General features: G+C 58.4%; 8 protein-coding genes across 8 annotated transcripts; 6 read left to right on the top strand and 2 right to left on the bottom strand.

The window, feature by feature from the left end:
• The first annotated feature begins 1,010 nt into the window (after nucleotides 1–1,010).
• Nucleotides 1,011–2,139, top strand: L226DRAFT_538024 (uncharacterized protein). The gene is made up of 3 exons (XM_067681417.1): nucleotides 1,011–1,065; nucleotides 1,127–1,395; nucleotides 1,456–2,139. Exons 1-3 carry the CDS (start codon nucleotides 1,026–1,028, stop codon nucleotides 2,065–2,067), a joined length of 921 nt encoding a protein of 306 aa, XP_067532025.1. The 5' UTR covers nucleotides 1,011–1,025; the 3' UTR covers nucleotides 2,068–2,139.
• Nucleotides 2,140–4,049: 1,910 nt separating this feature from the next.
• On the top strand, nucleotides 4,050–5,290 carry L226DRAFT_175679 (uncharacterized protein). Its single transcript, XM_067672667.1, has 7 exons — nucleotides 4,050–4,217; nucleotides 4,283–4,336; nucleotides 4,412–4,427; nucleotides 4,511–4,812; nucleotides 4,916–5,006; nucleotides 5,069–5,142; nucleotides 5,211–5,290. Exons 2-6 carry the CDS (start codon nucleotides 4,312–4,314, stop codon nucleotides 5,106–5,108), a joined length of 474 nt encoding a protein of 157 aa, XP_067532024.1. The 5' UTR covers nucleotides 4,050–4,217; nucleotides 4,283–4,311; the 3' UTR covers nucleotides 5,109–5,142; nucleotides 5,211–5,290.
• Nucleotides 5,291–5,892: 602 nt separating this feature from the next.
• On the bottom strand, nucleotides 5,893–6,790 carry L226DRAFT_538022 (uncharacterized protein). Its single transcript, XM_067681416.1, has 3 exons — nucleotides 6,740–6,790; nucleotides 6,186–6,648; nucleotides 5,893–6,101 (listed from the first exon to the last, which is right to left on the bottom strand). Exons 2-3 carry the CDS (start codon nucleotides 6,606–6,608, stop codon nucleotides 6,003–6,005), a joined length of 522 nt encoding a protein of 173 aa, XP_067532023.1. The 5' UTR covers nucleotides 6,609–6,648; nucleotides 6,740–6,790; the 3' UTR covers nucleotides 5,893–6,002.
• A 1,429-nt stretch (nucleotides 6,791–8,219) lies between these two features.
• Nucleotides 8,220–10,585, bottom strand: L226DRAFT_525313 (uncharacterized protein; the record flags this gene model as incomplete). Its single annotated transcript, XM_067678962.1, has 5 exons — nucleotides 8,220–8,292; nucleotides 8,346–8,719; nucleotides 8,787–10,156; nucleotides 10,218–10,400; nucleotides 10,456–10,585. 5 exons carry the CDS (start codon nucleotides 10,583–10,585, stop codon nucleotides 8,220–8,222), a joined length of 2,130 nt encoding a protein of 709 aa, XP_067532022.1.
• A 745-nt stretch (nucleotides 10,586–11,330) lies between these two features.
• Nucleotides 11,331–13,129, top strand: L226DRAFT_554443 (Adenylosuccinate synthetase; the record flags this gene model as incomplete). Its single annotated transcript, XM_067683003.1, has 7 exons — nucleotides 11,331–11,499; nucleotides 11,568–11,750; nucleotides 11,802–11,897; nucleotides 11,959–12,251; nucleotides 12,304–12,582; nucleotides 12,634–12,856; nucleotides 12,912–13,129. Exons 1-7 carry the CDS (start codon nucleotides 11,493–11,495, stop codon nucleotides 13,127–13,129), a joined length of 1,299 nt encoding a protein of 432 aa, XP_067532021.1. The 5' UTR covers nucleotides 11,331–11,492.
• A 139-nt stretch (nucleotides 13,130–13,268) lies between these two features.
• L226DRAFT_491585 (uncharacterized protein) lies at nucleotides 13,269–14,845 on the top strand. Its single transcript, XM_067677364.1, has 2 exons — nucleotides 13,269–14,069; nucleotides 14,126–14,845. The coding sequence occupies exons 1-2, from the start codon at nucleotides 13,371–13,373 to the stop codon at nucleotides 14,522–14,524; spliced, it is 1,098 nt and encodes a 365-aa protein (XP_067532020.1). The 5' UTR covers nucleotides 13,269–13,370; the 3' UTR covers nucleotides 14,525–14,845.
• Nucleotides 14,846–14,926: 81 nt separating this feature from the next.
• L226DRAFT_615473 (uncharacterized protein) lies at nucleotides 14,927–17,003 on the top strand (the record flags this gene model as incomplete). The annotated part of the gene is made up of 4 exons (XM_067686778.1): nucleotides 14,927–15,068; nucleotides 15,129–15,320; nucleotides 15,392–16,701; nucleotides 16,759–17,003. The coding sequence occupies 4 exons, from the start codon at nucleotides 14,927–14,929 to the stop codon at nucleotides 16,957–16,959; spliced, it is 1,845 nt and encodes a 614-aa protein (XP_067532019.1). The 3' UTR covers nucleotides 16,960–17,003.
• A 418-nt stretch (nucleotides 17,004–17,421) lies between these two features.
• On the top strand, nucleotides 17,422–19,927 carry L226DRAFT_554441 (uncharacterized protein). The gene is made up of 5 exons (XM_067683002.1): nucleotides 17,422–17,579; nucleotides 17,652–17,834; nucleotides 17,907–19,240; nucleotides 19,295–19,713; nucleotides 19,768–19,927. Exons 1-5 carry the CDS (start codon nucleotides 17,438–17,440, stop codon nucleotides 19,838–19,840), a joined length of 2,151 nt encoding a protein of 716 aa, XP_067532018.1. The 5' UTR covers nucleotides 17,422–17,437; the 3' UTR covers nucleotides 19,841–19,927.
• Nucleotides 19,928–21,444: the final 1,517 nt, after the last annotated feature.

Genomic DNA, 21,444 nt, shown 5'->3' with positions numbered 1-21,444 from the left:
TGCTGCTTCGATTCTCGAGCACGGGCTGGGATCGACGCGCGTGCTAGATTGTGATCTATAGCTGCGACTGTACCTGCATTATTATCATATGATGGGTGATTGGAATGGTGCGATAGACTGCAAATCTAGCTGCAGACGTTGCGGCCAGTACATGGATATCGGAGTCGCGAGAGCCCAGGCGCGAGAAGTTCGGGAGTCCGGGACGAGCGCCTGGAGAGACGGGGAGTTCGATTGGAACGGTGCCCGGAAGCGAATGGGGAGCAGCAGCGGTCTGGGCGGCGCGCTGGAGGGCGATAGGACGAGTGGCCGAGAATAGAAGGAGCGTGAACCACGGTCTGGCCGGACTGGGGATGGCGGTCGAGACGCGGTCGGTCGAGACGCGTCGTCCGTCAAGCGTGGGTCTCGATGATGGCACGCCTGGAGCTGTGTATCTCTCAGCCTGGGCGACGTGAGTCCATCATGCGCTAGTGTGGGTGGGCTGGGGCAGCAGGCCGAGGAGTAGGACGACGATGACTGTGGGATGACTGAGCATCGGGTGACAAAACGCGCACGAGCGGCAGGGAGGGATCGCGAGAGGGGGGAGATGTAATCGGGGCACAGATCTGGGATGTGGATCGCTTACGCGGACGGCGTCGGAGTGCTTACGTCGGGCGAGGACGCGTCGGACGGCGTGAGTCAAGGGCGTCTGTTTCTCGGGCGGCTTGCCCGGGGCCAATCAGGCTGGGGCCCGACCGTCTGCGGAAACAATCACCGCCTGGCTCGGCGGGCGTCTCCCCTGCCCTCGCACGTCCACGGCATTCATTCCAATCTGAGATCCAGCCCTCCGTCCTCTCCCTCTCCTCCAGCCTGCCCGCAGTTTTATAAGCCGCGCCCCTCCGCCATGTCCTCCTCAACCCGCCGCCTCTCGTCTGGTCCTCCGCCACCGTTTAGCCGCCTCCGCCTCCCCTCCTCGCCTGCCACTCATGGTTGCCTCCCCAGTACACCCTGCTAGTCTCGTCGACCCTTCCCTGCACTCCCCAGCTCTCATGGAGCTCGTCGATATGGAGATGAGTCGGACCCTCATTGGTGAGTTCTCCTGCCTACCACACCTCCAATCAGTTCGCTCATACATTCCTTCCTCTTTCAGAACATGTGGTTGACACAGTCGTTGAGACGGTCGACTACGCGCTCGGCCGCCCCTCCTCCTCCTCCCGCGGCCGCTCATTGTCGCGCCATACGGAACAGTCCAAGTTCCTCAAGTTCGTCACCGACGTTCTTCACCGGGCCGAAGTAAAGGTCCCTGCCCTCCTCGTCACCCTCGTCTACATCGAGCGTGCAAAGCCACACATCCAGATCGCCCTCGAGCAGTGGGCTCACGAGCGTGTCTTCCTCGGCGCACTCATCCTCGCAAACAAGGTACGTCTACTCGCATACTCTCCTACGTCATTGAGAATCATACTCACTCTTCCTCTCTAGTACTTGAACGACTCTACCCTCAAGAACGTCCACTGGGCGCTCTGCACTGGAGTCTTTGGCAAGCGGGACATTGGCCGCATCGAGCGTGAGTTCCTCGATGTCCTCGACTTCGAACTCTCCGTCCACGAAGCGGACCTCCTCGCACACCACGACACCCTCCTTGCCCTCTCGCGCCCCGCACACACCCACGTCACCGTGCGCGAGCACCACCAGCGCCACGCGCGTCGCACCAGCTCGCCCCTCGGCTCGCGCTGGTCCACCGACTCGAGCGACATGGACGTCGACTCGGAGTCCTCCGAATCCCTCGAGAGCCTCTCGCTCCCGCGCACGCCCGAGCCCCTCGCATCCAGCGTGCCCTTCCCCACGAAGCCCGAGCTCGACTTCTCCGCGAACGTCGCTGTCGCGCACGATTCCGAGCCGCACCACCCGCACCACCACTCGCATCCGCACCACCAGTCCGCACACCAGCGCGTCCGCTCGTCTGCGTTGTCGCTCCTCCGCTCGTTCCCGATGCCCTTCCACCACTCGCAAGCGCAGCCGCACATCGCGACGCCCGCAGCGCAGCCGTACCACCATCCACTCGCCGCACAGGCGATGCCCGTCCGCGCATAACCGCGCCGACGCGTGCATTCCCTCTCCTGCTGCGTGCCTGGGCCCGACTTCGCTGTACAAAAACACCCCCCCTTTTTTTTACGCTCGCGCACCCACGACGTCCCCATTTTGCCGCGGGCATAACTTATTCATTCGCGCCTCTCCCACCGGATCTCTATCGCTCTCGCGTCGGTCGTACTGCTGTAGATCTATAATACGCTCATTCCCTTCCATTGCATTTTCCTCTCTCTCTCTCTCTCTCTCTCCTGGTCTCCTGGTCTCCTCGCATCATCATCCTCAACGATATGTTTTTTTTTTCCCTTTACATCGCAGCCTTTGCGTAATCCATCGGCCGCTCCATTCCCCCCCCCCCCCCCCCCCCCCCCCCCCCCATTTTCTCATTCCTCATTCATCGCTCCTCCCCATCATCGCAGCATATTGTACAAGTAGTAGTAGCAATGACATGACTCCCATCGAACACCCGAAACTGTCCATCATTTGTGTGCCTGTCTGTCTGCCTCAAGATGCAGCAGTCGACGCCAACCTGCCCTCAATAACTGACTATCTAATCTCACTTGGACTGCGAACATGCATCGTACCAACCAGGATATCCATCGGCACCCGCGTCCGCTGCGGTTCGGGAGTCAAGACAGCAGCAAGTTTGAAATCATTGACACACGCGCATACATGCATAGGTGAGCAAAGTCCGCAGAGTTCGGTCCTGCTCAGCCGTTTAATTGCAATATACTGACTAAGTGATAGACTGATTCACTGATTCACAATCCGTCCATCCGTCCACTCGCAACCGTCCATCATCATTCATGTTTCCAGATATCCAGATATTCAGGTATCCCATCAACTACGCACGCTCGCCCTCGGCGACTCGGGGATCCCTGCCCAGCGCCACCGTGACCGTCGCACAGTCAACGTCGCACGCAACCCTGGCAGGCCAATACAACCGAAACGGGCATGGCGCATGCATGCGTGCGGGCGACGAGCGCCAGCGCCGCGGCCAGGGTCCGCGCGAGTTGCGATAGATTGCGAGCTTTCAAGTGCCCAGGAGCCAGGGTGCGCGTTTGGCAAGTGACAAGTCTAGCTCTAGCTGAAGCTCGGAAGCTCGGAAGCTCGGAAGCAAGGACAAGGACCCTTGGACGTCGCGCGCACGCAATCAGTGCAATTCAGCCTTCAGCCTGATGTTCAGTGTTGGGCCTTGAGCTTGGCGGCTGGGCTCTGTAGGTGCGAGCGCGCAGGCCTCAGCCCTCCAAGCTTCAAGCTTCAAGCTTCAGGAGATGGTCACTGGTCACTGGTCACTGGTCACTGGTCAGTAGCTTCCGCGTTTCCATGTCTGTGCCACTGTCATGTCCTGACGAATCCCGAGTGCCAGAGTCCGGTCCCAGCGCACGCGTCGCCCGCCTAGAGTCTCTCAGTCACGGTCGCGCCGAGCGTGGATTGTCAGTGTCAATGTAAGACTCGCGGCTTAACCCCAACGGGCCTAGCGTCCGGCGCTATGCAGGTGCAGGTGCAAGTACATAGCAAGTGGGCAGGTGGGCAGGTGGCCATGGCAGGGTCGCGCCCGCGCCCAAGCCCGACCGCGACTTCCGAACCAAGGAGTTATTCAAAGCCATATGTGCCGCAGCGCGAGGCCTCGAAGGTTGGCAATGGTATGCATTCAATGTTGCAATTGATCCCGAGGCCGGACGGACTTTGCTTTGGGGAGATGGGAGATGGCGACGCGGACTCTCGGGGGTAGTGTCAGCTGCATTGGACCCGCGATCTGTGCCGGTCGGGGTACCCGTGCGCGTGCCCCTGACCCCTCCAAGTTCCAGTTCTCATCGACACGCTTACTGTAACTGACTCCTCTCCTTGCCCGACTGCAAGCTAGCTCGTGCAGGTACTGTATCTCCGTCTACGCCCGTACGGCCGTTATCGACTAACGCCAGCGCCAAGCGCGCGCGCGCGCGATTGAGAGGCGCGACGTCATCGCGTCATCGCGATATATTCGCAGACTCGGGACGTGCTGCTGCCCGGGGCTGCCTGCTGCAGACGTCACCGGTTCACCTGCACCTTGCAAGTCCCGCTCGGCAGCTGCGGGGCGCGTGCGTTCGGCCGGATTACTTATCTCCTCAGTCGCGAGGTCGATGGTCCGACGCAGTCACGTACACGTCCGACTGGTGAGTTCGTCTTCGCGATCTACGCGCACGCTGCAGATATATGATGTATGACATCATCTATGAAGACATGAAAACTTGAAGACACGGTTGCCCAATGCCTTGCGTCGGTGCTGCTCCCGGTACGTCCCGGTACCCGGTACCTGGCCCCGACATCTGCATCCACACTCATGCATCATGTATGTACGAGCCCACAGTGTTGTCGTCCGCGCCGTGCGTATCTCAGTTTGCCCATGCCGCACGCTGATAGCACTAGCACGTTAGCTAACGCTCGAGGCGACATTCTAGGACTCTAGAGTCCAACGCCCGGGACTCGAGGCAGGAGCCAGGTCGCGCGATACGCTCCGAGCGGTCTCTGGTCTCTGGTCTGGCCACCCGGGGGATGGCGCGCGGCACAGGAAGCATCAGACTCGAGTCGTGCACTGTGGCCCAAGAAGCACCGCACTAGGAACTACGCAGACCCAAGTGGACCTGGCCTCGCGCTCTAGTTCTCAGACACTAGTATCCGCCTTCCTGATGCTCGGCGGCGGAGGGCCGGAGGCGACATTACATATGACTGCAACCACAGCCAGCTGCTGTCCAGTGCCCAGTGCTTGCGGTGCGTGACCTCGAACCTCTCACGTTCCAGACTTATTGTTAACCCGCGCAGTGCTATGATGGCGGGGTGGGTGGCTGACATCGCTTTCATTGGACATTGGTAGATGATTGTCTAGATCCTGGCACCTGCGAAGTTCAAGGAGGGGCCGGCTTTTGCGGCATCTGTACGCCAAAATTAGCACCGAGTCTTGAAAGGTGCGGTGAACTTCCCTGGCTAACCATAGGTATGTACTAAACTTACCCCATACTTGCGCCAGGACGGTCCCCCGACTCCGCTTGATCCTGCGTATGGATTGATGCTTTCACAGGTCGGTCATACATGGCGGACTCGGTGTGGAAAATTGTGATTGACATGGACACGGCGGTGAGAAGGCTAACCTCATTTTCTCTGCGTCCCAGGCCTCCCGGGTCCACTCTACGCCCAAGTCTCATTGATGATTGCGATCGGCCTCGATCCCGCCTTCACCAGCAGTGTACAGATCAAGTCTTGCTCAGATTGTGATTGTTACGGTGAGTACCAAGTGGATGGACGCGTATCATCCACGGAGTTGTGGGGCAACCAGACTTCTTACGTACCTCAAGACGCATCAGATCGCACTGTTACTCCACAAATTCCAAGTCTTGCTTCAACATTCGATGCCACACGTCGTCCGAGAATGACGGAATGCGCGCTCACTCGAAGGTTCTCCACGTTGGAACACTGACAGCGACAGATGACCTCAATACAGTACATATGACATTCGGATCGCAGCCAACGGAAGACCTTCCAGAATCCACTACCCTCCGTCATGGCTTCTCAGCCTGCAGGCGCGTCGCCCTCCAGCCCTAGTCCGGTCGTCTATCCACCGCGGCCGGCGAGCGCTCTTCAAATGCTGGATGTTGCATCCCAGCATCCCAGCATCCCAGCATGCTCAACCATGGCGGCCTAACGCCGAGCACGAGCACGAACCGGCTTCCGCAGCTCAAGCTCTCAAGCTCTCAAGGCGCGCTCAACAGGCCGATCGGCCGAGCGCAGCGTTACAGCTTACCGTAAGTATGTAATAAGTGTAACAATCCCTCGGCTTCAAGCCTTCAGCTTCAGGACCGCAGCCCGGCATCGGATTCGCGCATCTGCAGCATTCAGGCGTTTGTCGCCCTCCGGTCAGGCGCGTCTAGCAGCGGCCCGCGGGCGTGGCGCACCGTGTCTACAGTCTACACGTCGCGCCCGGACGTTGCGCAGCGCTCGTTGCTCGTTGCCGGTCGTGCGTGCGCCCGGGACTCGTCACTCGGGAGACGTCGAGAATGATTTATGTAAGTACATAATGGTGAGGTTGTCCTCCGAGACTCGAGTCGGGCGTTGTTGTTAGCCTTGTTATTGATGAAAATCATTTCTAGGCTTGGTGTTCTCGGGGCTTCGGTGATTGCGCAATTGCGCAATGCGAAGGTTGATGCGCCCACCCCAGGGCCAGCGACACTCTGCGATTCCGAAGTGCGTGGCGGTACGGAGGCCAGCGTTCGACTTTCGACGTTCCAAATTCCAACGCTCAACTGCACGCGCGTTCCGCTTATCACGGCGAGCTTCAGGTACTGTGCAGTGCATGATCGGAGTCCCGGGACCGGGACCTGTGCTCGCATAAGTATACGCGAGAGCATGAGTCTTGAGATGGATGATGGATGCTCATTGCTCATTACTCTCCGGCTTAGCGAGGTGTAGGAGGTGCCAGGCGAGACGTTGCGCGTCGTGTCTGGTGTCTGGTGTCTGGTGTCTGGTGTCGCATCGTCCCGGGGGCCGGCACCGGTCGCGGTCGCGGGATGCATCTTGACTCCTCTCGCGCGGCGCGCCATGTCCTAGATCACGGTGAGTAAGTGAGCGAGTGAGTGATTCGTGGATGGCATGACATTGACTCGCCCGTTCGCCATCGCGAACTTACTAATGAAATCATTTACAGTCGTATCCCGAGGCCCGGCCTGATGCTCAGTTGTTGGAGTCGACATGCCGCGTCCGAGCAGCACTCGTACTCGTGCTTACCCGAAGGCGCATACTCCTTAGCTGATAAGTAGCACTCGAAGTGATACTCCCAACTTGAGGGCGAGCCGTATCCGGATCCCGCATGTCATCAAAGTCGGCCAACCCACCACACTCCCCGAGAGAGCCCCATCGCGTCCCCCGTGTAGCGCCCACAGGCTATCACTGACAAGCTCTCCGCGACTCGGGAGCTCCATCGTGATGACATCGACATTGATAGGAACTTCAGGCAGCCACCAGGTTACTGCATCCGTACAGGACCGTACTTACTCACCCGGATACGCGTATCTCGAGCGGCAGTGCGGTGGGGCGGCACCGGGCAGTGGGGACTGGGAGTCGACTCGGCATGGAACATCATACAGTATTCAACAGCTTGCAGTGCTCACAGGGGCACTTGATCGGGCCGAGGACTAGATAGTGTCCAGTGTCCCTACCAACCCTAAGGAGCTCAGTTTGTTCCAGCGCAATAAGCGATAGGACACGAGCGGCGAACAGGCTCGGAGCACGGCGGCGGTCGTGTCTGACCTGCTAAATGTAAGGGGTGAACTGTACAACCCCCTCCCCTCCTCCAGACACTCCGGCGACACAAGAACTCGCCGTCATCGAATGCCACACGTGCACGTGCACACTCGTTCTCGTTCACTTGAAGGTGGCCTCGGGCTCGGGGACGGTCACGCCTTCCTGTCGTGACTCGTCGATGCTGACAATCGCGTTCCCATAGACCTGAGACCGTGTATCTGAGACACTGACAGCCCTCGAGCCCGGGATCCCGAGGTGCGCTAGCGCAGTAACGCCGTTAGCACTCAGGACTCAGGAGGACGATCGGTCGGTGGAAGCGTTTTCGCATTAGCAAAGGACGCTGTGTCAGCCCGCTCCTGTCGTAACGCGTTCCTCCGCCCAAGTCGGGGACGGGCCGCTAGGCTCGATACTGGCCGGCTGTGTTCTGCAGACATCATGCAATCAGAGTTCTTGGGTGTCGGGAGTCGGGACCGCGGTTGCGGCGCAGGGGGCGGCTGCGAAGTCGAGCCAAGAAGGTACTTGCTGGCGGATGTGTCTGGAGGCGGTTGCGGATGGCTGCGGCGTCGTGGTCGAGACTAACTCCTGAGATCAAGGAGGTGGTGGTGGTGGAAGAGAGGGGACACAGACGCCGAGCGGGTGCTGACGAATACGCGATGAGTCACGCGTTACGGGTCGCGTCTTGACTGACGCGCCCTGGTACTGCGGCAACTCGCCAAGCTGGAATCCGATTCAGCAACGTAGCGCGTGTATGTATTCCACTCGCGAGGCAGAGTCAGCATGGTGGTGGTAATTCCCTGCTGGTCGACCGAAGAACCTAGCTGCGATAAATAGGGATATATAGGACCCACAGAACAACTCGGGATGATGAAAGTCTAGCCCAAGGATTACGCGTTTGAGGGCTTGCAATATGGCTTGTGCTCCTTCCAATGCCGCTTCTGACAAGCTGGACCGCAATATCTGAAGCACACAGGTCAGCACTAGACAGCCAGACAGTGGAAACGGACACTCACAACTCTATCCCACAGCCACCACACTTCTTCAGCATGGAGCTTGGGTTTGCACAGGACGAACACCGCGGCAACGAGACGCTCGAGATCTCTGGCCGCGACACCGACGCCCCAGGCGCATGCGCGTGGTCGCTTAGGATGAGCGTGTACTTCTCCAGAAACTTTTCGACGTCGTTCGAGCAGGCCACACTTGGGGGCGCAGGGAATACGCGCGCGTTGAGGGTATCGTAGCGCGCCACTACGCTGCTGAATTCGCGCGTGCCTTGGGCATAGAATTGGAGGATTAGCTGGACGGATGTGCCGGTGGGATCGGACGCGTCGGCCGTGCCGAGCCAGGTCATGAAGAGGGTGCTGGTTTCGACTTTCTTGAGGATCGGCTGTATGCGCCAGGTTTGTATGACTTAAGTGTCTGGCACGTCGCGGTCGAAGGGCACGATTACGCACCTGTATTGCAGCAAGGTCGTCACTGAGCTCAGGTCCCCGGAGGGCGATGGTATCGAGTATATACCAATTCAGAATCTCCCGCATGTCAGCTGAGTCTGGGGATGCCTCCGACATGAACATGAGCGCATTCTTCCTCGCCATCCTCAGCGCTGCGAGTCCCAGCTCCCGCTTGTCTCCTTCAGTGCCAGGCATGTCGTATGTCACCGCATCGCGCAAGAACATCTCCCCGATCTGGCTTGGCTGACGTACCCCGCACATCAGCAGCTCCCGCCGCATATACGGCGTGGTGTTCGTGCACTTCAAGCCCCGAATCATCGCCCGCATGGACTGGGTGTAGTCCGCACTGTAGGTCAGGGCATGCTGGGCGAACGCGAGGTCCGGATTCCGCGCAACAGCGGGCTCCGCAAGCGCGAGGAACTTGTCGACGTCGTGGTGTAGCTGGTGATACTTGAGCTCGAGGACGTCCGCAGTGTCCAGGTCCCCCGGCTGTCCACGGGCCCGAATCGCCTTGGCGCAGAGGGGGAGCGCGTCCCACCAGTTGCTGAACGGAAGGCCGAGCATGCCCTCGAGGGGCCGCCCGTCCCGCGGGTCCTGGAACCACATCTTGGCCATGCCGTACTCGCTGGACAGGATGAGCTTTGCGAGCGTCTCCCCAAGCACGCAGAGGTCCCGGTCGGTCCGGGGGGACATCACGAACTGGTTCATCGCAGCGGGGAGAGCCTCGAGGCAGACCTCTGCGTTGACTTGGGATTCGCAGCTGTTGAGCCCGTATGCGTCCATGAGGTTGAAGAGGACGCGTGGGACGGGTCCTCGGACTGCAGCGATGAGGCGGTTGGGGTCTGTCTTCCGTTGCGTGGGGCCTGTCTCGGCGAGGGGGAGGCGGATGAACCCGCTGAGTGCCATGCCCCGGGCGTGCACGCTCCGGCTGCGCAGAAACGCGGCGAAGAGAGGGAACAACGATGGGATGGCCCGGCACTCTGCGGGGCAGTGACGGGTCGTGGTCGCCAGAAGGTGTAGGCCGTAGTTGAACGTGCCGAGAGTGGCTTGTGGATGTCGAAGGAGTTCGATGGTGACCTGGAGTACGTCCTTGATGGACACTTGGGCTAGGGCGGGGTAGTTTGGTTTGGGGTCCCCGAGGACGGAGTTAGTCGCGGCGGCTATGATCTTCATGACGAGCTCGGCTATGGTGGGCTTGTGGAGGTAGCTTCGGACGAAGCGGATGAAGATGTGGTTATTCCGCGCAACTTCGAATCTGGCCTCGGGACCGCCGTGCTGGGTGATCACGACGAGCGCCTGGAGTGCGATGGGGCCCATGTTGTCTGTGATGCTTCGGCTCTCTTCGAGGATGGGTATGATCTTAGAAGTGATGCCTGTGTGCATAGGTGAGATTTCCTTGGGGCTGATCAACAGATCTGTAGATTTGCCACTTACCGGACTCGATGAGCTTGTCACGGAGGAGCGAATCCGCGCACATCATGGTCCATATCGAGATGATACAGCCTGTGACGATCGTGTCCCCGCGCTCACGGGCGGTCTTGTACAGTCGGTCGAGCTTCTTCTGCACTTTCTCATACACGGCGTGGGTCTTCTTGAGCCCTCCCTTGCTGTTGGGATCTACGCAACACAAGTGAAGTGAGCGTCCATTCTCGGAAGTCTGAATCGAGCGCACCTGGTATCTTCAGGTAAGTGCATAGCCGAGAAACTGGGGCATCCCGGTTGTGTAGAACATGGTCGATGCCTGCCCATACCGACACAGGCACGACATATGCTGTCGTGAGATGAATATCGATGCGGTTCATACTGAGGAGACGTCCGTAGCAGGTGGTGGTAGCTGAACAGGAACAGTTGTGAGGCAAAGATGCGCGTCCGACGCGTTTGGAGTCGAAGACAATGGAGAACAAGACAAGAAGTCGGTCCCGGCGCCCATATGCGCGCCAGACAATTGTCTATACTCACGACCTTCCACTTATGGATGAGAGAAGAAGACATGGTGTTCGGCCGCCTGCTTGAGTGAATAGGTGTACTGGATCGCTGCAACCGCACAGATGTTGCAAAACGTCGGGAACTCGAAGCTGTGCTGTAGTGAAGGTTGCGTTTATGTAGGTGCATGTCCTCCCAGACTACCGACGTCGTGGGAGGGCCTCATTCTAGATACCTTTCGGTCGATATATTGCGACAAGCCAAGAATTGACAATGAGAGACGAGGCCGGAGATGGATGTCGTTGTGAATGTCGTGCCACGTGGAAGAGAGGGAACAGTGCACATGGGTAGTGGTGAAGAGCTTCATTCCGAGACTTTTGGTATCCCGTTGTGCACACAAGTACAGATGGATGCTCGAGGTCGAGTAGCTACAGATGTGTCGGGAGTTGCTTGCGTGCAACTGCTGGTCAAGACTTAGAGGAAGTTGAACTGCACGAGCGCCACCGCTGTGCATACAAAATTGAGCGCTTTGGATAGGCGGGATGGCGGGCCGCCGTCGGCTTTTTCGCCGAGAGATGCTCGCGATGGACCCGCCATACGAGGGTGCAAGAAAATGACTCTGACTCTGACCACCACCTTCCCCCTCCGCCGCGCGGTCTGCGCGTCACATAGACTTACAGTTGCAGCAGAGCGTGCTCCATCTGGTCGCCACAAGATCAGATAGCACGCGCTGCGCAATCCGCCTCCATCTTCTCCACCAAGCCAGCACCTAGACGGGCAGGCAAAATGAGCGGTGCGTCGCGCTGAGAGCTCTATCGCGTTCCATCCAGGCTCATCGGGCTCTTTGGTGCTCGCTTACAGCCACAGTCGTGCTCGGTGCGCAGTGGGGCGACGAGGGCAAGGGCAAGCTCGTTGACATCTTGTCCGCCGACTTCGACATCTGCGCGCGATGTGCGGGAGGGAACAACGCGGGACACACCATCGTCGTCCCCATGGGCCCGGAGAAGATTAAGAAGACGTTCGCGTTCCACCTTCTTCCGAGCGGTACGTGCAGATAATTCCTGGTTCTCCAGTCGCATCCTGATATTCCTCCAGGCCTCGTGAACCCCAAGTGCACTGGCCTCATCGGTAATGGCGTCGTTATTCACGTCCCTTCCTTCTTCGCGGAGCTCGAGGAGTTGCAGAAAGAGGGCAAGTTGATATTTCATTTTGCATGAATATCCTCGGTGACATCCCTGCCTCTCCAACGCAGGTCTGGACTGCACCGGCCGTCTATTCATCTCCGACCGTGCCCATCTCGTCTTCGACTTCCACCAGATCGTCGACGGGCTCAAGGAAGTGGAACTCGGTGGGTCTAGCATCGGTACCACCAAGAAGGGCATCGGTCCGGCGTACTCCGCGAAGGCATCGCGTTCCGGACTGCGCGTCCACCACCTCTTCGACCACGATACTTTCGCGCAGAAGTTCCGCACAATAGTAGAGAACCGTTTCAAGCGGTATGGCCACTTCGAGTACGATACTGAAGGCGAGATCAAACGGTACAAGGTGTGTAACTACGCGTCTATATACTGTGGGGCCCGGGCTGACGCGTTTGCAGGACCTCGCAGAGCGGTTGCGTCCCTACGTCATCGACAGTGTTGTCTACCTTCACAAAGCATTGTCTGAGGGCAAGAAGGTGCTCGTCGAGGGCGCGAACGCACTGCTGCTCGACATCGACTTCGGAACGTATCCCTTCGTCACTTCGTCCTCCACCGCTATTGGCGGTGTGTGCACCGGCTTGGGTATCCCACCGAAGAAGATCGGCACGACCATCGGCGTCATCAAGGCCTACACGACGCGTGTGGGCGGCGGACCGTTCCCCAGCGAGCAGCTGAACGTAAGTGCCTCCTCGATTGCGCATATAGTTCTTGACTGACTCTCGGTTCAGGACATTGGCACGCACCTGCAGGAGGTCGGGCGCGAGTACGGCACGACGACCGGACGTCGCCGGCGCTGCGGATGGCTCGATCTGGTCGTGATGAAGCACTCGTGTCTCATTAACGGCTACGACAGCCTGAACCTGACGAAGCTGGACGTGCTCGACGACCTCGAAGAAATCAAGGTGGCAGTCAAGTACCTCGTCGACGGGAAGGAGCTGCCTGGCTTCCCTGGTGAGTATTGGAGAGCGTCTGCGAGGTTACGATATGCTGATGTCATCGCGCACAGCTGACCTCGAGGAGCTGGCAAAGGTCGAGGTGGTGTACGTGACGCTGCCCGGATGGAAGCAGTCGATTGCATCTGCTCGGACGGTGGACGAGCTGCCGGAGAACTGCAAGAAGTACATCGGGTTCATCGAGGAGTTCCTAGACGTGCCCATCGAGTGGATCGGTGTCGGGCCAGGGAGAGAAAGCATGGTGAATAAAGCAGGCAAACTGTTACAATAGAATACAATGTAGTCTAGAGGCTGTTGTAACCTACATACACAAGACGATTCGAGTCAACAAGCGGCCACGCGTGGATTCCCACGCCACGAGAGGTATAAGAGGGCGTGTGACAGCTGCTGGGTGGTCCCAGTCACCTCCTCGTCACGACCGTTACCATCCCCTCCCCGCGAGCTCGCCTGGTCTTCTGTCCCAGGTCGGATTCTCCCCCTGCGGGCCTCAGAATATACTCTTTTTGCAAGCCATGGACCCCAACACACAACATATGCCGTCAACGCCCTCGTCGTCGCGCAAGCGCGAGCGCGAGAACGAGACCCCCAGCCAGAGACACAAGCGCGAGAAGGCCGCAGAAAGGCAGCGCCGCAAGCGCGAGCGCGACCGTCAGGCGGGGCTGCAGAACATCCTCGCGCTCTCCCAGCAGCAAGTCCAGCAACTGCCACCACCTCCTGTCGAGGTCCAGCAACCACCACCAGTGCAGCCGCCCCAGCCCCAGCCGGTGCAGCCGGAGTACAAGGGCGAGGACCTCTCCCCCGAGGAGGCCGCGAAGCGGGAGCGTATCAGGGCCGCCGCGCGGGAGCGGCAGCGAAAGCATCGCGCGCTCGTCAAGGCCCGCAAGCTGCGCGAGCTCGGGCTCGACATGGGCAACGACATCATGCCCGCCCTCGACGAGTACGGCCGGATGAACCCCGACGGCCAGTACCCGCCCGTCATGCCCCACGAGTTACCCCCACATCCCCACCCGCAGGCACACCCGATGCACGAGCCGCCATTCCCCCAGGGCCAGCCGCTTGGCGGGCAGACGTTTGCGAGCACGCTGCTGCTCAGCTTCTCATGTGCACCGCTTCTCAAGCAGCACCTCCTCCGGACACTCTCGATGACGAACGAGGAACTTGCGTCTCTCGAGCCGATCATCGCGCAGGCGTGGGATCACTGGGATCAGCAGGTGCGTACGCCCGACGTTGTCCATGTCTTCTGCTCCTGATTCGACTCGCTTTGCAGCGACGCATGCACTATGCACAGGCACAACATGCGCCGCCGAAGGCCCCAGACGGGGCACCCCTACCCGACCCAAATGCACCATACAACGCCATGGCGGAACACGTAGCCCAAGGCCATCCGTACGTCCACGATCCCGCACAAGCGAATGACTTCCGTGCACGCTTCCATCGCCCCCTTGTCGCTCCCTCCCCCTTCCGCTCGAGCATCGTGCCCGGCTCTGCACCCCAAGAGGGCGCAGCGCAGCCGCAGATGTCTGCGTCTGCACCACCTGGAGGGCCGTCTGCCCCCACAGCGAACGGGACCGAGCCCCCACCACCCAATCAGCCTGCCATCGATCCCCAGCTCGGACAGGCGAGAGACGAGGCAGCAGGCGTAGCGGGCAAGCTGGAGCGGTCATGAGGCAGGGCGGATGGAGTTTGCTGTGCCGCGCGTTGCGGCGCGGCTCGGGGCTCCTTTGTACCGACGGAGGTGCCGCCATGGAGACTGGGCGACAAAGACGTGCGTGCGTGCTCTTCTGTATCTTGTTTGGTCTGGACATCGTGTATGGTTCATCAAGTGCCGTGTATTATAATGGGCCGCTCGCAGGAGAGGCTTTGTTCACGTCATAATCGCTGTATTCCATCCTTTTTTGCAGTTTGTTTCAAGCGCGCACGGCGACGACAGTCAAACGATTTCGTGCATCGTGTAGGGCCATGACCAAGAACACGCTTTGTAGCGGCCAAAGCTGCTATCGCTGTAGGGGGTCTATAAGTATGCACGACGGTTGGCAGGCCGTGCATCTCTCACTCATCTCTGCACGACATGCAGCGCACTCTTCTCACCCGACAGCCCAGCATCAACTGCTCCTATGTTTCCATCGAACCGGTCATTGGTGATGTCGTCCGGTCTTCCAGTATACAAGATGCGGAACGGTGCATCCAGACGGCTTTTCATTGGCTCGGCAGTACGTACCCTTGTTCTCGATATCGCCACTCGGTGCTCACACTACGGATCCCGTCTACAGAGAACCTCAGAAATGATAGAGAGTTCCGACGTATCGAAAAGCAGCTAGAGAACGCATTCTGTGGGAATCGTTCGCCGACGACGACCATCCATCGGACCACGACGGATCCAGAGGCGTTGAAAGGTGGCATCTTTGTTACTTATTGTATTATGTCTCCTGTTTCTCTGCTCAACGAGAGGCTACATGATGACGGTAAGTATGCTGCATTTAAAATAATTTTTATACAGACTACGCCGAGCTGACCACTCCCCGTGAATGCATAGCATGGTTGACCAGACTAAAGACACTCCTGGAGTCGCCCAAGTCTCGCAGCCAGACATGCGAAGCCCTCCTCTGGGTCACGCGTTTGGACGGATGCGACACTGGCCATGCTCTGAACCGGATGCGCTCGATATTGTCCAAACTTCCCGATGACGACTGCGGCCTCCGTGCGATTATTCAAGCTACCAGCCATCTGATCCTCTCTAGTCCGGAAGGGACCCTTGAACACCCACTAGGGAGCGATGGATTTCGCATCGCATATGAGACTATAGAAGGGGCGCTCGTTCGGGATCCACCAAGACTCTCGCTCTTGCCGGACATCTTCCAGTGCTTGCGTCTTACCCTGTGGGCCGCACGTGACGGCGGGGAGGAGTACGAAGGTCTGATGATGGAGATACTGCCCGCACTACTAGCGTTCACTCGGAGCCGACTCGTCAGCATACGCTCTCTGGCAGTCACTGCGCTCTTATCCCTTGCACCCGCCCATGGACCGTTCGACGGCTGCAAGATCGCGCAAGCAGAACGTACAGTCCCGTCTTGTAGCGTCAACGACGAGCTTCCGCGGTGCCTCCCGGCCTCGGCCAAAGTTTGGCGAAATCTGGTCGACTCACCCTTTGCGACGTTTCTCGCCGGCGTTCCTACCAACGAAGCTTACCGCGGCGTGATGGCGCAGTTATACCTGGGCGCCCTCACGAACTGGCGTAGTCTTGCATTCGCACTTGTGGAGCTTATCGACCCTGTTGGCGTAGAGACGCAAGGAATGGAAATGAACGACATATATTACAACGAAGACTACCCTACCCTGGACGAGATCACCAACGAACTCGTGAACGCTCTGGAAAAAACACGCGACCCTGAGGCGGCTTCTATCCTCCGATTGCGGGCCGCGCTGGCCAAGGGCCGCATCGTGGACGCGTTGGCTCAAGCACGCGAAGCTGCGCGGAAGTATCCTGCTTGTGCGTTTGCACAATGCGTGCTCAGCCTCTTCCCCGACCACGCCGAAGGTCTCAAGGCAGCACAGCAAGGTCTCGCGTCCGTGAAATCACCTTACCTTCGACAGTGGCTAATAGGGCGCTTTGTCGTCCACGCTGGGGCTCGGGGCCTGTCGCTCTTCAGTGGTATCGGTATCAACAAATGCAAGGACCCGGCGGCGGATTTAACTCTGCTTGAGTCGGCCGTGGAACGTGCGCAGGCTCTCTTGCGGAAGATCCGAGACGACGGTGGTTGCCGCCGCCTACGGGAACAATCACTGTTTTGGTATATCCTGCTGAATGTCGCTCTCCATGGTTCTTGTTTCCCGAGCTCAGCCACGGTCAGTCATATTTTGTTAGTGCTTGCATTGTTCCGCCACTCATCTACACAGTTGCAGGACTTCCTCGTCGAGTATGAACCAAGTTTGTCCCCAGATGGAGAAACTCCTGGGGATTGCTGGTTGCGACGCACTCCGTACAATGAGCGTGAAATTCTAGACACTCTCAAGTTCGCCAAGGTTGAATGGCCCAGGGTGGTGGATCGTATCGACAAGTCCATGGTTGCGAGCGAAAAGATGCAGAAGAACGATGCCCGGTGACCTCTCTGCTCTGGAAGGTGCTTCAAGCTTCAAGACTCCTACCCGCATCCTGCCTTCCTTGATGTTGACTGACGTGGGTTGCAGCGGACAAGTGGTGGGTGTATAGGCTGAGCAGGCTCAGTCGGTGAAGCGACACTAGCTCGAGGACATTCATGTGTCGTGAATCCTCTCCTCTCCCTTATGTATACTCGGTCTCCCAGATTTATAGATATGTTAACGACTCAAAACGGTACCGGGTGAATACGAAGACATAAGTGTTCCAACCGCGGTATCCAAGAGTACATTATTGCTGAGTCTCCGCCCTTCCCCAAGCCTAGACACCATGGTGCCGATCGCGAAGTACTCATCCCAGAACCAGACAGAGTTCGACAGCCATGTGGATCCCGGCACGTGGGACATCTATGAGTATATAAACCTAACTCGTCTTCGACTTCTTCTCCCCTTTCTCACTCTCCCAGATACCCCAGTCGTCGTCGAGATGTCTGGTACGCGCAGAGGTCCCGGTGCAGCCCTCGCGGGGGAGTCCTACATTATTCCGGACACCCTCTTCGCATCCATCAATGACGGCTCGACGTGGAACTCCGCCATCTCGCGTCTCAGCGACGTGCTGAAGCTTCCTGGTGAAAATCCCTTCTATCTCCGGAGGGGCGTAACGCACAACTGATTTGATATGTTTTTCTCTACGATTGTAGATATAACCACTCGACATGGCCTGAAGAAGGTTCATGCGCGTTTCCCGGAGATTTACAAGAAACTCAACGCCGCATACAATGCGGGAAAACGCGAACGCAACGAGAAGATCATGGGTGCTGTCGTCGGGATGATGGTGAAGATGTGCTCCGATGCTATCCTCAGGGATAAATTGTTCGAGAAAGGCGAGTTACTCATGCGCGGTCTTCGCTCGGAGTCGTACACGGCTAACGCGTCGCTATGTTCGCACCGGCCAGGAATGCTGAAGAAGATCACTCCTCTCTTGGATTTGGACTCGACACGTCACCTTGCACTGAATGCGCTCGTCATGATCACCCACCACGGCGGGGAACAGGCGCGGCAAGAGATCGCTCACCAACTGAACAAGACCCTTGTGAAACTCGTCCAAGATTTCCCGGACGACCCCAAAGTGGCCGAGCTAGCCATTGTCACCATGGACCACGCGACTGAGGCGGTCATCGGGAGCGAACACCCTCCTCCCCTCGCCCTGGTCAAGGAGATCGATGTCCAATCTGTTCTTGCAGCGACCGTCACGGCGCTCCGCAAGCCCACGGTCTCGCATGCCATGGTCACGCACGCCCTCAACCTTCTTGTCTGCGCACCGCAGAACTGTCCTACCCAGTGCAAAGCTGTTCGAGGTCTCACCAGTCTCATCGCGGCGTTCTTGCGTAGCAACAACGTCAGTATTCGGGCGACAGCACTCGCAGGCATCCTCCGGCTCCCGATATCGGAGTGCGAGCCGGACACCATGCACTTTGATCCTCAACGCCTGATGGTCGCTGCATCCACTAGACCTCCCGCGCACCTAAGAGAAATCCTCCTTGACTACGGTTCGGAGCGTTCTGACATCAATGTCATGGTCGAGGCGATGTCGGTATACACCGAGGCTATTATGCGCGCGATGAGGGATCGCGACATGTATGCGCTCGGGAAGAAGCTCGAGGACCTGACGCAGCGCGCGGAGTACGTCATTGCAGAGGGCGGGTGGCAGGATGCAGGCGGACGCGTCTTCGCGCCAGACCAGCTTGGAGATGTCCCTTTCACGCGCTGGACAGATGCGCTGCCTCTGTGCGTGAAGGCTCTCCGAGCGAAGGGAAGCAAGGAGGACCTGGACGGCGCCGATATTCTCGAGATGAAGTTCCTCATCCTCCGCCGCCGACTCCCAGAGGCCAGGACGGTCGGATTCGCTGCTATTAAGCGTAACCCCCGGCTCGCGTACGCGTACTACGTCATCAGCATGGGAGCCGATGTCGAGGAGGGACTCCGTGCGGTGAAGAAGGGCTTGAAGTGCCCGAAGATCACGCCCTTCGTTCGGAACCAGATGCTGTGGCGGGCAACGAGCCACGCCGCACAACGCGGCCTGACCATTTTGCAGGAGGCTAGGGACGGGAATATGGAAGCTCGTGCGGAGGGTACTGCGTTCCTCATGTCTGCTTGGGAGGATACGAAGACATTCATCTCCGAGGCGCCCCCGGACACACGCCATATGCTGGACGTGGTTGGCTGGTATGTGCTCCTCACGGTCCTCATTCGCGGACCAGAGCTTAGCGAGGACCTACATGAGTTGGATGTGAGTCCTCGTTCAACCATACGCGACTTTGACTTACCTGTTCGTGCGACACAGCCTGCGCGCCGGAAGATCCAGACGTCGTTGGACTTCATGAAATTCATCGGTTACTCGATCAAACGCACGCAGCTCAGCTTGGCGCGCGACCTCCTCCTCAGCCTCTACACGCCGGGCGCGAAGGAGTGGGGAGCCCTGATCAAGCGTTTCGATGATCTCGACAGACGTCAGGGCAACGGAGGAGCATCGCGTGCCTCGTCGTCCGTGGTAGATGATGACCTGTCGGAGTGGCTCGGAAACGTCAGCATCGACCATACAAACCACCATGCGGACCACGATCATCACGCATGTGGTAGCAATACACCAAGGGCGGAGGCGTCTGCAAGTGTCGAAACCAGCAGCTACGAGCTGTACAGATGTTCATGGTGCGGCAACCCGAGTGCGGTCCTGCGAAGGTGTGGCGGTTGTGGGAAAACGAGGTGAGTTCCTGCGCGAATGAGTCTTAGAGGCCCCAATGACATGTTATTCTGTAGATATTGCGACGGCGGATGTCAGAAGTCCCACTGGGCCGAGCACAAGGGCGAGTGTAAGCCCCGTAATCGGTGATCAGGCAGATAGACGACTAGGCAGTTGGTAGGGCCTGCTGAGCGACGTGTGTACGAATATTCTGAATGTACTTCTTTCTTGCAGTCCTTGGTTGCCTCTTGAGTTCGCGCAGGACGAGATGAACGTTTCGGCGCCTGCTGGCATCGCGCCGTCGCGGCGCGAACCGTAACGCGTGACTCGTCGTGTTTGTTTCCCTTCACCTCCTCCTCCAGAGCCTTCAGTGGACGACCGTTCACTCTGCCTCATGTTCGACTCAGTACACCACAAGCCTGCGACGGACAGCCAAGTATGCTTGCATCTGCGGCGCCCACCACTTCAATGTCGCCGCCATTGGTTCGCCATGTGACCGATGACAGGCAACGGCCCCGTTCCCGTAGGCCAGTCTGCGCTGGCACCAGCTAGTCAGTCCTTGTTGAGATGTCAAATGACGCAAAACAGGGAAGAGGTGCTGAGAAGATTGTGAAACAAATACGCAATGTGCGGCGGTCTAGTAGTAATAGGGCTCAGTCCGGGCTTCCTTGTACTAGGAGCGCCCTGGAGACCTAGCGTCAAGTACGTACGTGTCCTTCCCCAGTTTTCGTATATGGCTCACAATGTGTTATGCATTATACTAGACCGTTCGCGGAACCAGCTCGCAGTACGTCCTTGTTCAATCTCAATATGATCGCACTGTGCCTTAGGTGTGCATTGTACTATCTACCGATATCTGATTTCCCCTGTCGTTAAGCCTCATAACAATGTTGTGTTGTTCTCAGCGAGATACAACCGATGGACGACCAGCCGCCTCTATCTGGGCGTATATATAATGAGGAGGAACGCTGGTAAGTGCTACTACTCATCATCGCACAACATGCAGCAGAACACCACTCTCCACAGCTTTGACCAGGATGGGTATGACTGGCTGGACCAGTTGTTGGTCGTAGTTGCCCAGTCGTCGAGCCTTCAAGTCGCTGAAAGACACATCCATACGGCGTTCGGCGGGTCGATCCGTACGTACCCTTGCTCTCCTTTTCAGCGCTAGCCACTCAGGTGTCCCGCGTATAGCACTGGCAGGCGATCCCAGGGGAGAGTCGGCAATAACGTACCTCGAGGAACTGCTCAATACTGCAATGCATGACCCTCCATCGTTCTCGAGGCTCGCCGCAGAATTCCCAGTGGATCTGGATCTTCTCATGGCTGGCGCATTCGCTCTATACTGCACCATTTGTCCCATCCCTCTACTCAGTCAGAGATTGCAGGACCCTGGTACGTTGTATGAGGTGCCCTGGTCCTCCGCGTGAGCAACCGAATTGACACCTCGTCTTCAATTTCGCAGGTTTCCTGGCTATATTGGAACCATTCCTCCAGTCTCCGAAGACTCGCCGACAAACTTGTGAAGTCCTCTTCTCTCTTGCGAGCAAGGACGACTGCGATTGTCGGAGGGTCCTGGAAAAGACCATCTCAATCTTGGCTTGGGGTCCCGACAAGGACTTCGCCCCGGCGGCCGTCGCTCGAGCGGCGAGCGAGCTCATCCTTGCGAGCCCCGAATCTGGGATGGACGTGCTCGAGAGAGAGGAGTTCCGCACCGCGCTTCGCTTCATCAAGAGCACACTCGTCGACCAGCG

Source organism: Lentinus tigrinus, assembly GCF_003813185.1.
Source record: "Lentinus tigrinus ALCF2SS1-7 unplaced genomic scaffold L226scaffold_29, whole genome shotgun sequence".
In the NCBI taxonomy this organism is placed as follows: Eukaryota; Fungi; Basidiomycota; class Agaricomycetes; order Polyporales; family Polyporaceae; genus Lentinus; species Lentinus tigrinus.
Note: the sequence above shows the minus strand (reverse complement) of the source record. Positions and strands in the feature narration are given on the sequence as shown.

Bases quoted from the DNA above. Each gene is read 5' to 3' on its own strand.
- L226DRAFT_538024 (XM_067681417.1), top strand. From the start codon at position 1,026: ATGGAGCTCGTCGATATGGAGATGAGTCGGACCCTCATTG. The intron at 1,066-1,126 runs GTGAGTTCTCCT...TTCCTCTTTCAG, and splicing joins GATGAGTCGGACCCTCATTG to AACATGTGGTTGACACAGTC. The intron at 1,396-1,455 runs GTACGTCTACTC...CTTCCTCTCTAG, and splicing joins CACTCATCCTCGCAAACAAG to TACTTGAACGACTCTACCCT.
- L226DRAFT_175679 (XM_067672667.1), top strand. From the start codon at position 4,312: ATGCCTTGCGTCGGTGCTGCTCCCG. The intron at 4,813-4,915 runs GTGCGTGACCTC...GGACATTGGTAG, and splicing joins TCCAGTGCCCAGTGCTTGCG to ATGATTGTCTAGATCCTGGC. The intron at 5,007-5,068 runs GTGCGGTGAACT...TACTTGCGCCAG, and splicing joins TTAGCACCGAGTCTTGAAAG to GACGGTCCCCCGACTCCGCT.
- L226DRAFT_538022 (XM_067681416.1), bottom strand. From the start codon at position 6,608: ATGCATCCCGCGACCGCGACCGGTGCCGGCCCCCGGGACGATGCGACA. The intron at 6,102-6,185 runs CTAGAAATGATT...TTATGTACTTAC, and splicing joins AAGCCCCGAGAACACCAAGC to ATAAATCATTCTCGACGTCT.
- L226DRAFT_491585 (XM_067677364.1), top strand. From the start codon at position 13,371: ATGGACCCCAACACACAACATATGCCGTCAACGCCCTCGTCGTCGCGC. The intron at 14,070-14,125 runs GTGCGTACGCCC...CTCGCTTTGCAG, and splicing joins GGGATCACTGGGATCAGCAG to CGACGCATGCACTATGCACA.
- L226DRAFT_554441 (XM_067683002.1), top strand. From the start codon at position 17,438: ATGTCTGGTACGCGCAGAGGTCCCGGTGCAGCCCTCGCGGGGGAGTCC. The intron at 17,835-17,906 runs GCGAGTTACTCA...CGCACCGGCCAG, and splicing joins GGATAAATTGTTCGAGAAAG to GAATGCTGAAGAAGATCACT. The intron at 19,714-19,767 runs GTGAGTTCCTGC...GTTATTCTGTAG, and splicing joins GGCGGTTGTGGGAAAACGAG to ATATTGCGACGGCGGATGTC.